General features: G+C 32.4%; 1 protein-coding gene across 14 annotated transcripts in view; it reads left to right on the forward strand.

Annotated features, from left to right (window-relative positions):
• LCORL (ligand dependent nuclear receptor corepressor like) overlaps window positions 1-14734 on the forward strand; it is a 168900-nt gene that overhangs the window by 133878 nt on the left and 20288 nt on the right. For 8 of the 14 annotated variants that reach the window (XM_058722990.1, XM_058722992.1, XM_058722993.1 and 5 more), the window contains 2 exons: window positions 1674-1767; window positions 9815-14625. In XM_058722990.1, coding sequence (XP_058578973.1) covers window positions 1674-1767; window positions 9815-14625 — 4905 coding nt within the window. Of the gene's footprint in view, window positions 1-1673; window positions 1768-3129; window positions 7249-9248; window positions 9325-9814; window positions 14626-14734 lie in introns of those variants that run through there. The other 6 variants (XM_058722999.1, XM_058722997.1, XM_058723000.1 and 3 more) reach the window with 4 other exon arrangements.

Genomic DNA, 14734 nt, shown 5'->3' on the forward strand with positions numbered 1-14734 from the left:
ATACTCCAATCCTCCTTTCCTGTCTCTCTCAAAGTAAAATAGAAATTTCTTACTATGGCCTATAAGGCCTAATGTGATCTGCCTTCCTACATTTCTTTCTTTCTTTCTTTTTAACGTTATTTGTTTTTGAGAGAGAGACAGAGTGCAAGCAGGGAAGGGGCAGAGAGAGAGAGGGAGACACAGAATCCGAAGCAGGCTCCAGGCTCTGAGCTGTCCGCACAAAGCCTGATGTGGGGCTCAAACTCACGAACAGCGAGATCATGACGTGAGCCTAAGTCAGCCTCTTAACCGACTGAGCCACCCAGGCGCTCCTGCCTTCCTACACTTCTGATCTCATTTCACTCAGCCTGGGTTACTCCACTCCAGCCACCCTGGCTTCTTTGCTATTCCACAAACATTTTAGAAATGATTCCGTATCACAACCTTTGCACAAACTGTTCCTTATAGAAGCTTTCCCCCAGGTAACATGTTTGGTTGGTCATGGTTGGTCATGGTTGGTACCATGACAGTAAGTACTTTTTATTTTTATACCTTTGTTACTGCTGCTTCTAAATTCCTAAAATAGTGCTTTTCACATAGTAGGCATTCCATAAAATTATTATTGAATTATACACAATAATAATAGGTTATGAGTGAGACTGTTTTATTTTCCTGTATTTGTATCTTGCAGGGCACTTAAGTGTTAGATGAATTTATATGGTAACAATAAAACCCAGTTGAATTTTTTTTAAACCAGCTTGAATTTTTTAGTATATTTTTTAGACATATGTTTTCTTATAATGATTCTTTATAACTTTTCAGTTTTTTAACTATCAGTAAAGAAATATTCACAGTATTATTGAGTGCTGTGTTTTCAATTCATAGTTTATGTTTATTCTTTTTGACCCTCAGATTTGTCAGATTAACATGTCTGAGTCATTGATTTTATTTATGGAAATTCAATATTATAACAATAATAAAAATAACTACATTTTAATAAATACTTAAGCAGTTGTTTTCTAACAGGCTTTTTTTCCTAAGATGTCATATTCTTACTGGTTATGTCTTCATTCAGTAACAGATATAAACACTATATTATGTAGACAGTGATTCAACTGTTCTATGTTTCAGTTATTTAAAACTGTAAAATTTTACACTGAATTCTAAAAATACATTGGTTATACATAAGAGTCACAGTTTACTACCCAAAGTATATGTTCCACATATTGCTAGTCCTAGTAAATGCTGGTTATTGTTCTCTTATTCATCATCATTTTTTTCTGTGGTCTCTGTTTTGTACGACTTATATCATTCCTACTTTCTCAGAGCATCATCTGGGTAGCCTTGAATAGAAAAAAAAAATCATGGATAAGCAATTAAATGGCTGTTCACTGCACAACAGTGGGAAAGGTGACCAAGTGTTGCTTTTAAACAGATTTTGTATCATAGCCTGTTTGTTTCTTCATATCACTTATGATATGCCAGCTCCTTCTCTGTTCTTTTTTCCTATGTAGTGCCTTCCCAGTCATGTCCTGTTGCTAAAACCACCAAATGAGTTGGTAATGGCCACATGTCAAATACAGGTGTTAATTTTTAGGTCATGAATTAGTAGATCAGCAAAATATGAAATGTTAAAATGTAAGGATTACCTATTTGTCACAAATATAAAGTTTTTTCTCTTGCAAAAATTATAGGGGATGGAGTGTTAGATCTCTCTACAAAGAAAACCAGCATAAAATCTGAAGAGTCATCCATATGTGATCCTTCTTCTGAAAATTCAATGGCTGGGTAAGCAATATCTAGGAAATATAATTTAATATTAATATAAAATTATCTCTACAGAGAACTCTTAATACTACTTTGAGTAGATTGACATATATAGCTTTCCTCCAGAATTTTTGTCACTCATAAGTGTGTGTCTCTCATACCTTTCATTCGTCCTTTCTCTTTCTTTTTTATTCTTTCTGTTAAAGAAAAGTTATCAGAACAATCACCAAACTTTAGTTCATGTTACTAAAATGAACTACCAACTTAACCATAGACTACAAACCAAGAAGCAGGACGAGTAAAGAAAATTTAAAATTCAGTACTCAGGAGGCAATTTTAAGGGAAATATGTGATTTCACTATTTAATTTTTTTTTAAACAATCAACAAATTTTAAAAGTACTGTACTTACTAATTCTTACAGTTAGCTTATAATGTTTACATTTTTTTTCACTGTGCTTTAGGTGTGGTGGCAAACTTTATATAATATATACAATAATATATATCTAGTAAGCACCACAAAAAGTCCTTTCATGCTTTCAAAGTTCTCATTAATTAAATAAATAATTAGCAGTGAAAATAATTTGCAGTGAAATGCTGTTCTGTTGGATTTTTGGATTTTTATTTAGTAACTTTTGCATCTTCCCATTAACAAACTGCATAGGAAGCTTTTTTGTCACATTTAAATCTTCGATGTAGAGTGTAATTTGTTTCAACTAAGACTGTAGTAGCTTTTGAGTCTTAAGGTACAGTTAGCTTCTGTTTGAGAAACTTTGAAAATTACAATGATATGTTTGAAATAGAGATAACATTTATAGTATCAAATTATTTTACCCAAATATACCTTGTCTACTTGTTTCAAATTTTAAGTTTTTGTCTAGAGAAACATTAGTCTTGTGGAAATATGGGATGTTTGTGTTTGGAAATATTCTTGCTGCTACAAATTTCCTTTAAAGGGGTTGACTCTTTTATTACTTGTTTAGCGGTAACGTCACGTTTCTACTAACAAAAACTCCTTTAGGATTTGGGTATTTTTTATAATGGAACTCTAATTGTACAAATAAAAATTATAAGTATTGCTCTGCAAGCATCTTTCAGAGGAATAGCAACATCATGAGAATATTTTTACAAATACTGAGTTAGGATTTTATGTTCTTGGAAGGTCTGCCTGTTGAGGCCACCGTATGATTGACACATTGTCCTACCAGGACTGTAGCGTTTGCTTTGATAAGGAGTAACTACTACATCTCACAGACTTAAAAAGAGTCATAAGCAGTGATGTTACCTAAGCAAGGAGTATAATAAAGGAGTGGACCCTTCCCTTCCATAGCTGTGTGAGAGTCTCTCATGCATCAGTTTACCATCGTTTCATTCCATCCATCCAGGAGACTACACAGAAACAGAGAGGACTATGTGGAAAGAAGTGCTGAGTTTGCAGATGGTTTGCTCTCAAAAGCTTTGAAAGACATTCAGTCTGGAGCACTGGACATAAATAAAGCAGGCATACTTTATGGCATACCTCAAAAAACTTTACTTCTCCACTTAGAAGCCTTACCAGCAGGGAAGCCTGCATCTTTTAAAAACAAAACTCGAGATTTCAATGATAGTTACTCATATAAAGACAGTAAAGAAACTTGTGCAGTGCTGCAAAAGGTAGCCTTGTGGGCAAGAGCTCAAGCAGAGCGCACAGAAAAAAGTAAACTCAATCTACTTGAAACCTCAGAATTAAAATTCCCAACAGCTTCCAGTTACCTCCATCAGTTAACTCTACAGAAAATGGTTACTCAATTTAAAGAAAAAAATGAAAGTCTACAATATGAAACTTCACATCCTACTGTACAGTTAAAAATTCCTCAGCTCCGAGTAAGTTCTGTTTCAAAACCACAACCTGATGGTCCTGGTCTGCTGGATGTTATGTATCAAGTTTCCAAAACCTCTCCAGTCCTAGAAGGATCAGCTCTCCAAAAACTGAAAAATATACTCCCTAAACAGAACAAAGTAGAATGTTCTGGGCCTGTAACTCACTCAAGTGTTGACTCTTATTTTCTACATGGGGACCTCTCTCCTTTGTGTCTTAATTCTAAAAATGGAACAGTTGATGGAACCTCTGAAAATACTGAAGATGGATTGGATCGAAAAGATAATAAGCAGCCCAGGAAAAAACGTGGCCGTTATCGCCAATATGATCATGAAATAATGGAAGAGGCTATTGCAATGGTAATGAGCGGAAAGATGAGTGTTTCCAAAGCACAAGGAATTTATGGGGTACCTCACAGCACTTTAGAATACAAGGTAAAAGAAAGATCTGGAACACTGAAGACTCCTCCGAAGAAGAAACTCCGATTACCAGACACTGGGTTATATAATATGACAGATTCAGGGACTGGCAGCTGCAAAAACAGCAAGCCTGTGTAGATTACTTGTTAGGAAGATGTTTGTGTGTGTGTGTGTGTGTGTGTGTGTATGTGTGTTTGCGTGTGTGTGAGTATGTGCACAGGTGTGTATTTGTGTGTCTGTATACACACATGTGGGAATTACAGATGCTCACTCTGACAGGAGACATGAAATTTTACAGTTCAAAAACCACTTACATGCCTTTTGAAAAAAAGTTTTATTCAGGGTTTTCACTGTGGACAGAATTATATAGTTAGTTACTTAATTCTGATAGTTTGTATTTAATCCTTGTATAAATAGGTGGAAACGATTCAGGTTTTCTTTAGTAGTCAATAGCATAAAGCGTTGTGGGAAAACAAGTAATTGTCGAGTGAAACATTTTTATTGGTGAAAGACCACTCCAGCCATTCAGTTGAACCATCTTATAATGGAAATATGATATTAATAGTTCGTAAACATTTTTACATAATATACTTACGGCTATTGTAAGTATATCAGACAACCAGTCAAAGTTTAAATAGACAGCTATCTCCATACTAAGAAAAATTAATATATACAGTATTAGTACACTACAGTGTATTCTATGAAATATGAAATGCACTCAAGTGCATCCACCAGGAATAGAAAAGAAAACCTTAAATGATATGTATAATGAAATTTAATATTTATCATTTAATAGTTGATTTGCAGGAAGTTGGGGTTTATAAGGTATATACTTTTTAAGAAAACTGACACATAGTTAACCCCAGCAGCTATAGAATCCTTTAATATAAGATGGAATACTAAGAACAAAAAGTAATTTAAATTTAATTATTAAAATAATTTAATTTTGTTTTTCATTTGAAAAATAAGCTAATGTGTAAGGTTAGAAAAGAAAGTTGGAATGCAACTTAGAGCATGTTTATAATGTGCACAGAAAAAGCTTGAGAATGATAATTTTGGTTTAAATGTGCTGGTTAGTTGATGTTATGACTACTTTAAATTTTAAGGATTGTGACACACTCCTACTATTGAAAAACCTCAGTGTAACTTTAATATATTTGCTGCTGTGACATTTCAAAACATTTTCAGTTTATCAAAATGAATTACAGATTTCATTTTGGTGGGCGATACATTATCATTTTGCTAATAACCAAATTTGCAGTTTGTTCAGGGTCTTGAATAGATTTACAGATATTTAACACTGAAGCTGTTTTGAACTTTCAGTAATGTAAACTCTACTAATTGGGTAGTTAGAAGCTGGGCAGTGCATTTTAACTTTTACAGACTCATAAGAGAGACCAATAATTTTTATATAGCAGTTTTAAAATGTGGTTCAGAGTATCCATGTTGGATTTATGGAGTATGCAGTGGTAAAATGTTATAAAGCATGTGCCTCCATATAAAGAATGGGGATTTGCTTCATATATTCAGAATTCTCCGAGTGCCCCTTTCTCTGTTAAAATTCAGGTTCTGATCATTTTTCTAAGCCAATTTTCCTAAGTCCAAAAGGAATACTTAAAGCTGAATTTAAAAAATAAGTGCACCTTGTCAAATACTTGTGTTTTTACACTTGTGTTTGTGTGTAACTAATAATCTCATATACATGTAATACTAAAGAGATTTTCAGCTATTACATTTAAAAACTGCTTACATATGTTTAAAGAAACTGAAGAGTGGGAAGCTACACAACCAAGTAGTTATTTGGTCTCTTAGAGCTACACTGAACCCTCTTCAGCTTAATGTTACCTGCATACTAGGGTATGAATCCTCTTGCTCTGTTTGTTTGTTGTTGTTTTTTTTTCCAAGTAAGTATACATAACGGATTGCAAAACAGCAGATGTCAGGGTCATCTTTCTTTTTAAAGAATTAAGCCATATTTTGTGAGGGCCAGAACTTGGATTATTTAATATATTTCCCCTCCCCCCCCCCCATTGAAAAACACAGTTAAAAGATAAAGTAAATGTTTCAACACAATTTTATTGACCTCTTTATACAGAATTTTACTTGCAAAATTTGGGGGCCTGAATGCATTACATAATATTTATATTGAGCTTTTTTATTCCTCACACTATATTTACATTAATAAATTGATTGAGAAGTTTATAGAAAAGGGATACTTACAGAACACTTTTATATCATTTAAAAGATGACCTGACCAAAAACTTTACAGGATTCATAAAATCAGGGATCATTTTGCTATTGACTTCACAGTGATCAGTAGTTTTATAGGTAATATTATAGTTAATTTGCAGCATTTAGTATTTGTATTATTTATTTTTGGTCAGAAATAGTAAATTAAATATTTTTTGATAGTTTATAGGTAATGGTCAACCCATAACTTTTAAAAGAAACAAAATGTTTCTAATTATTGAGTTAACTTTTGATTATACAAACTAGGAAAGGCAGGGAAATTTATGGGTTCCCCTTCTCCCCAATGATTCTATTAAGATGTTCTTTATGTTAAACTTTCAAAGTACTTTATAAATTTAGTTACCAGTTACTACTTATTAATTGACAGTTTTATGAAAAATCCAGTTTCAGCAGACTTTTAATGAAGGTGAAAGCAACCCTTATATGCTTTCTACTTATTTGAATGTTCCTCAAGTATTTTATATTTAAAAAAAAAAAAAAAGAAGGAAAAGAAAAAACAGTGCCTCTGTTTTTAGAAAACTACTGCTCAGTAAAGTTGTTTAAACCATTTCTGGTAGCTAATGACAATTTTATATTAAATTGTATACTAACTTTAGTGAGACTGATTTTTTTAGTTGTTTACAGTACAAATACTTGTATTTGTTTTTTAATTGCAGTATTTCCATTGTCGCAGTAATTTAGTAAAACTCTGTGGCTGCCTTGATTTTGACAGATTTTGTTAATATAAACTGATTGTTAGGCAATTAGTTATATTTATGCATAAATCAATTGCACTATAATTCATGAATTATTTATTACAATATTTTCTAATGAATTCATGTATCTGTCTTGTGTTGTAAATGTACTGTAATTCTGTTCCTACTTTGTGTTGTTATATATCTAAATCTGATTGTATGAATCTTAATTGTTCAGTTAACGTGTTTCTAGGTTGTAATTTGTAGTAAAGCACTTCAATGCTTTTGCACTTAAATTTACAACACTGTTGGTGTGTGATTGATTTACTTATTCAGTAAAAGAAAAGAAAAGAAAGAAAAGAAAAAGACTGACTACACTGACTTTTTTGATTCACTATAGGAATGAGTTTTATTTTTATTAATGTGAGAAATTGACTTTCTCCAAAGGACTATTTCAACAACAAAATTTGCAATGGGCAAAACTGATAGTAACATACAAAAAATGGGCAGGATGTTTTGGTTTGTAAATCTTAACAGGAAAAGGTTAGAAAAAATTTTAACATTAAAAACAAGGGAGCTGTGAAAGATACGATTATGGTAACTTTACATATAATCACTTGAGAATAGAGTCTAGTTTGGAGATTTATGTGTATTCAACTATTATTTACTCATATTAGGTTTTCTTTGAGACTCTAAACTGCAAGAAAGATGGAAAAGAAAAAATTTGGAGCCAAATAAAAGTATTACGGAATTTTATAGTTTGAGAATTTAGTTCTCTAATATCTGATATGTGTGTATCAGATATAATCTAATACTTGAATATCCAGTTAGTAACTTTATGAAGTTATTCTTCATATACCATTAGATGGAAGTTACTGACCACTGTGGTATTTTGGAATTTCCATTATTGGAAGTAATAAACTGAAAAGATAAAAATAAAAGTAATAAACTGAATAAGAAACCTTTTTAAAGTTTAGACTTCCTTGAAATCTCAGAAGAGATGTAAAAATCTTGTGGTTTTCAGAATAGTTAACACGTCATTAGTTTTAATTATTTCTACTTCTATACTTGACTTACTAACAGATAAAACATTTAAGCATTGAGGAAGTGTTATGAAAGCATATTAATCTTTAAAATATGGTGCAATGTATTTTTCTAAGAAACATAAAATCTCTTTAATTATTTAATAACAGGTATGTTTAATAGCCCATAGCATAACTTTAAAGAAACTGTTGAAGTGCATCTATCAGAACGTTTTTGGGTTTTCTTTTGCTTATATGAAAATTACAATTTTTACTTTGCTGGAAAAGAGAATAAAATCACATATCTTCATATTTGATAGTTAACATTTCCTAATGTCCTTGTTCTCCATATATTTTTTGAATTACCTAATAGTGAATCTTGAGAATCAGTTCCATCATTTACTCCCAAATGTGATAAAATTTACAAAAAATATATATATATATTATATATGTATATATATATTTTTTTTTTTTTTTTCAGAAAGGAAAGGATATTGGGGTCATGTCTGTGGACTTAAAACATTTTATTATCAATTTCACATCTTTTCTCACTTTGATAACTGCTTTTTGTCAAACCACATGTTAGTTTTGGTGAAATATTGGTTGAATCTAGTAGAGTTATCATTTTTCTAGAAAACTTCTGATCTAGTGTTCAAAATTTACTTTGGTGTTTTTGCTTCTTAAATAACATAATATTTTTTAAATGTAGATAAAATATTGCATATTTATCTGTGATACAAGCAAGTTTTAATGAGCAAAATAAATTTAATTTAATTTTTCATTTTAAAATTCCTTTAATTTTAATATATATGAATATAATAACCCTTTATTTAAACAAAATACAGTCTTCTGTAGCACTTCATAATCAGTATATCCTAATTCCAACCCTAAATAAAATTTCTACAAACCAGGAACTACTAACAATAATAGCAAACGTAAGAAATCATGAATGGGAGGCTATTTTCATGTACAGAGTTTGGTGATATGTTTAATTTAAATAGATACTTTTCTGAAACAGAATTCTTTTAATACATTTTATTCTTCTTGCTGCTGGTATTGGATTAAAAAAATTTTTTTAGACTTCTACCTTGGTTGCTAAGTAATCCTGAGTCTTAGTTAAAATTAGATGTATATTAGTTTCTTCAGTGGGACATTTTCCAGCATTTGAAATTAGATAATTAGGTAAGTAATGCCTTTAGTCTTCATGTAATTACTTTAGTATTTAAAATCAATTCAAAATAGATTTTATTTTTAAATAGCTTAAATTTTTTTTATTATTAGGTTAAAATGCCTGCAGCTTAATCTTAGGAAAGATACTCTGTTATTTATATGAAATCCAAATTCTTTAATTTTCCTTGTAAGTATGCAAACATTTCTTTTATTAATAATTTTATTTCACTACCTTGAAAAATATCTTAAAGTTTTCTCCTACATCTTATTTTTCTTATTTGCACTAAATCGGATTGATAATTATCAAAATAACTTCTAAAATGTCTACTTTATAAAAATGTAACTCCTTCTGAAGCACTTTCCATTAAATATTCTTAGTACATCCAAAGCACTAAACATTAGCAATCTGTAAATATAATCATATCTTTAATCAGATTTTGTATCCTAAAACTAGGGCTCTCTTTCGACTATTATACTTGCCATAGGAAATTAATTATCATCAGTGCTTCATTATATTTTTGCTGAATGATAATCAAGATGTCATTGTTGCAGCTCTATAGGAGTTAGGAGTCCCACAATACCAAAATTTCTTTTGTTCAAACTCTGTTAAAATTATAACTCCTTATAATACTGGTATTTTTGCTGTAATTCATTTTTTGTTTGATTTTTATTTTTAGTTCAACTGTTGATGCAAAATCAGAGGAAGCTACTAAAATGGAAAAAGGAAAATCAGCATTAAGCAAAGTTTTGGAATCTTTGTGCATACATCACCAGCAACAAGTCTTGGCCATGTTGAAATTTCTAGTCCAAGAGCAAAATGCTGCTTCTCTTTGCTATTGTAATACATCATATACTGTGTCTTCAGAATCTCAAAAGCCCCTAATTGAAGATGATTTACATGGTCTATTCTGTAGTTGTGAATATAGGCTGGCAGAAAGAGGGTATTTACAAAATGAAAGACAAAGCCCTGGTGTTGTGCCTCTGCCAGTCTGTATTAAAGATTTACATTGTTTATCTTGCCAAACTATAACTATTGAACACATTATGACAGTAGTGAATAGAGGAATTGCAAACAGTTATAGTTCTCACAGGTGCTGTTCTGGACTATTACCAAACATTCACTCTACAAAATCAACCTTTCACACTCCTCTTTCATCAAGGGACGTATGTGATGTTTCAGTCAGTCTTAAGGATGTTTGTAGATCTCGAAGTCCATCACCCCCACCATTATCACCTGTACAGACGGAAGGATTTGAAAAATTAAAAGATGTTGTCTCAGAGCTCTCAGCCTTAGAAAATAACAGACTTGAAATAAACATTAACCAGCCTCCCTCTCTCACACCAGCAGAAATAAACAGTGACAAGACTGATCACGAAGGTAAAATACATAAAACTAAAATATTCAGCAACTCGGATTCTTTGCTCCTGGAAGGCAGTGGTAATTGTACTACAAATCAGGAAAAAGGTGAAACTACTGTAATTTTTCAAGATTTAATGGATCGTATTAATGAAAAATTAAAATCAATAGAAACTACAGATATGGGAAACCTTGTAAAATTATCTAGCAGTGATTGTAATACAGATAATGATTTAAAATTAAGAGATTTAATAGCCTCTCTCTTGCATAATGCCAAGGCCAGTGATTACAGTTTTATGGAATTGCTGAGTCAACATGATAAAAAGGTAGAGAATAAAATTATTCAGACAAGATTTCGAAAGCGTCAAGAAACTTTACTTTCAGTGCACAACTCTCCTGATTCACCCACGTTTAGAAGGCAGTCTTTGCAAATAAAAAGAGAACTTGCCAGTCTTGATGAAAATTTTGTAAGAAAAAAATACACTGAAAAAAATTCAAGGAAGTTGACACGCAACGATGAGATATTTTCAATGGACAGAGAAGAATTCTGTCATTGCCAAGGGTCTTTACAAAATTCTAAAAGCTTGCAAGAAAATAATCATGCAGAAACATTTTCACCAGATTGTGCATTGCAGTCATTGCAACTACCTCTTCATAGTTTAGAAACTAACTTAGCTTTTGATGCATTTTCAGAAAGCTTTAAGACAACTTCCCCTGGGAAAATGAGCATAACAAAATTACAGGAGAAATCTGCAGCTGGGAAAAGACTTTTGCAAAATCACAGGAAGAATCCAAAACTGGAGAATACCAAAACTCCTTTGAAAAGTGATGTTCCTGGACTTTTGAGCAGAACTAAACGACATATTGTGCCCCCAGGATGGTATTCTATATATGTAACAAATAATTATGTTTTCAAAAAATCCCCTAAGGCCAAAAAAATTTCTGATTCTGTAAAAAAAAAAGATCCAGTGAAAAATACTCAAATTGAAAGCTCACACAATATAGATCTAAACAAAATTGCAATGAATTCCAATTTACAAGTTGTTGTGGAACGTTTGGAAGATACAATAAATATGACCAAAAAGTCTTGGAATAATCACTCATTATCTGAAGGATGTAAGACATCCAAGAAATTGATAGAAATTGATGGTAAAGATCAAGATGCAGGAAGAAACATGACTCTAACTGTAAGCAGAATGACATGCAAAGAGCAGAGTTTATCAAAATCTGTGGTAGCAGCCAGTAATATCAAAAGCAATCATATACCTACAATAGATTTGAATAGCAAAAGACTTGATAATCTGGGAAATTCATCTATTTTAGATACGAGGAGCTTGATTTCCGGTGTTCAAAATGTGCCAACAAAATACGAGGCCATTGAAAGCTCTTTTTCCAGCTATTCTAGTCCTATCAAACTCATGTTTTTATCTGAGGTTAAAAGCAGTGAAGGAGTCAAATATACTTTAACTTCAGTCGGTACTTCCAAGTCAAATGCTGATCTTCCTTCTGAAAAATATCCAAGTCATGATGCAATTGAAAAACAACCAGAAACAAATGAGGATATCCCAGATGCTAACTTTGAAAATTATAGTTCTAGTCGTAATGGTAGTGACACTCTTCAGGGAGAACTAAACAAATTTAATTGTGCAAAAGAAACTACAGAATCCCCTGCAATGTTTATAGATGATGTGAACAGTGATAAGCCACAAGACAAACCTAAGGAAAATCCAAGCAATGATACTGATTCATCTTTTAAACGAAAACCAGGTAGACCTAAAAAGATAGGTCCCCAGGTTGTGAAACAAATTAAGCGGCCAATTGGAAGACCACCAAAACCTAAAACCGATCAAACAGACATCACCATTTGCCAAAATGAATCGTCTAGTACTGGAAAGAAAAGTCCAGAATCCCTCCTATCAGAAGTGAAAGAAGGTATCTATAAAAAGAGTATTACCGTAACTGTTATTTATGGAAGATCAAGAAGAACTAAAAGGCATGTTTCTGAAGGAACTGTAAACATAAGCAATGTTATATCTTTCAGCAATAATGCTGATTTTCCAACTGAATGTAATAGTCTCAGAAATATTAGAGAATACAAAATTGACTCAGGTGAAAGAAGTGCTATTTCAACTTTGACTACTGAAAGTGAGATCTTAGGGTCTGGCTTTGAATATATTAGGCCCATCAAGAACAAGTCTGTGATACCTCAACCTTCCAAGAACATTATCCGACCAAATCAGAAGCCTTTTGCAGTAATTAGGAAGCCTGGTAGACCTGCAAAAGTGAAAATCTCTGGCATATCTGTGACTATTAATAGAGTTTCACCTCAGGAGAGAGAAGTAAGTATTAGCAGCTGTTTGCCTCCTTTAGAACAAGAAAATATATTAGAGAAAAATCTGGCTGAAGAAAAGTATGATCACCAATGCAATAAGATGGACGCAAGGCACACTGAAGCTGACATATTTAAGAATGGATCAAAAAGTATGGTTGCTGCTATACCTTTGAGACATTCTATTAGGGATAGAAAGCCATCTCTCCATCTCGTACATCCATTAGCATCTTCCAGCTCACTTATTTATAGAAATACTCTGCTCCGTAAATCATATAAACTCCATTTGCAGAAAGGTAAAAGTGAGAAGGAAAAACATAGGCAGTCAAGGATAAAAATAGCTTCAAAAGGTACCCCTGGACCTAGAAATTCAAAGAATGCAAAAATGTGTTTGGAAGATAACAAATTAATACCCATTTCTGAAGTATCCTTGGACCCTATAATTTCATCAAACCCTTTGCTCAGGTGGTGGGCTGCTTCTACTTCAAATGATTCCTTATTAGAGGAATTAAACAATAGATTTGAGCAAATAACAAATGCTTGGGTGCAAGTGAGTGGAGATGAAGCTGAAAACTGTGTTCATAAAAAAAGAGAATGCATTGAAAGTGATAATTTCAAAATAGCAAACCCTTTGGAAACCTGTCTTTTAGAACTTGAAGTTTCACCTGTAAAAATGCTTTTTCGGAAAAAGTATGATTTGAATGAACTCTGTATCTGGTTTATGCAAACAACAGAAACACAGTCTCTTTCACTAGTTAGAAAAGCAAATGCTCGAAACCCTTTGGAAGTAATAAATACCAGAGGAATTAAATTAGGGACCAAATATTCTCATTTTAATACTAGCCCCTTCAGAAAGCACTTTAAAAAATTTGCACTGTCTTCTCCTTCAAAATCAGCAGGGAAGTTGCATATACTACATAAAATAGTTAGCTCTCCACTGTTAAATGTGAGAAGTAATTTAACATTAGCTAGATTAAAAAGAACTGAGTTTAAGAGGTTGCAGCACGAAAGGTGGAAAAGAGAGGGAAAGCCGCACAACCATGGAACAGTTGATTGGATCTCTAAAAGAAGGAACTTAAGGTTTTTCTGCCAGAATCAATTTTTAAAAAAGACTGAGGGGGGAACAAATGCTGACATCCCACTCCAAGGAAAAAACACAATAGATAATCAGTTTATTTTGCCACCTGAGATCAGAGATGACTCTTTGCAACAGAAGGTGGCGATGTCTGACTTGAAAACACATGCTAATTTAGAGAATAATTTTAAGACAGAAGCAAAGGAGAATGGAACAAATTGCAGCCAAAAAGGTTTTGAAAAGGGATCAAGACTAGGAAATGTATGTCCACATAATTGGAGGTCAAAAACCTTAAAAGATTGTAGAATATTTTTGAGGAAGATCAACTATCTTGAACACAAAAATACTTTTAAGCTAAATACAATCATTTACTCTCCTGAATCTATTGGCAGTGGAACTAATCATCAGACTCACATAGAAGAATCAAAGCGCTTTACCTTAAGATCCCATTCTGCTAGGCAAAATTCTTTTAAAAAGCAATCTAAAGAAATAGAATATGCTAAAACAAATAGTCCTTCAACCGATAAATTTCCTGGCCAACTTGACAATAGTAGATTAAATAAATGTGTTAACTATGACAAGAATCCTGATAGTTCTGACGTTCTTAGCAAATTGAACAAAAGAAAAAGACCACCATGGAAGACCACAGAAATGTCAACAAAAAGACATAAACGACAGTCTTGCAACAGTGGACAAATGGCAAACTATTATTCAAAATCCCAACTAGGTAAGTTTTTCTCTACTTAATTTTAAAGTTTCATTGTAGGTGCCTTGAGTAAAGTATGAGATAATGGGTAGAAAAGGAACAGCTGATTTAGTTTCAATTTATTTCCAAA

The sequence above is a fragment of the Neofelis nebulosa genome, chromosome 3 (genome assembly GCF_028018385.1).
Source record: "Neofelis nebulosa isolate mNeoNeb1 chromosome 3, mNeoNeb1.pri, whole genome shotgun sequence".
Lineage (NCBI taxonomy): Eukaryota > Metazoa > Chordata > Mammalia > Carnivora > Felidae > Neofelis > Neofelis nebulosa.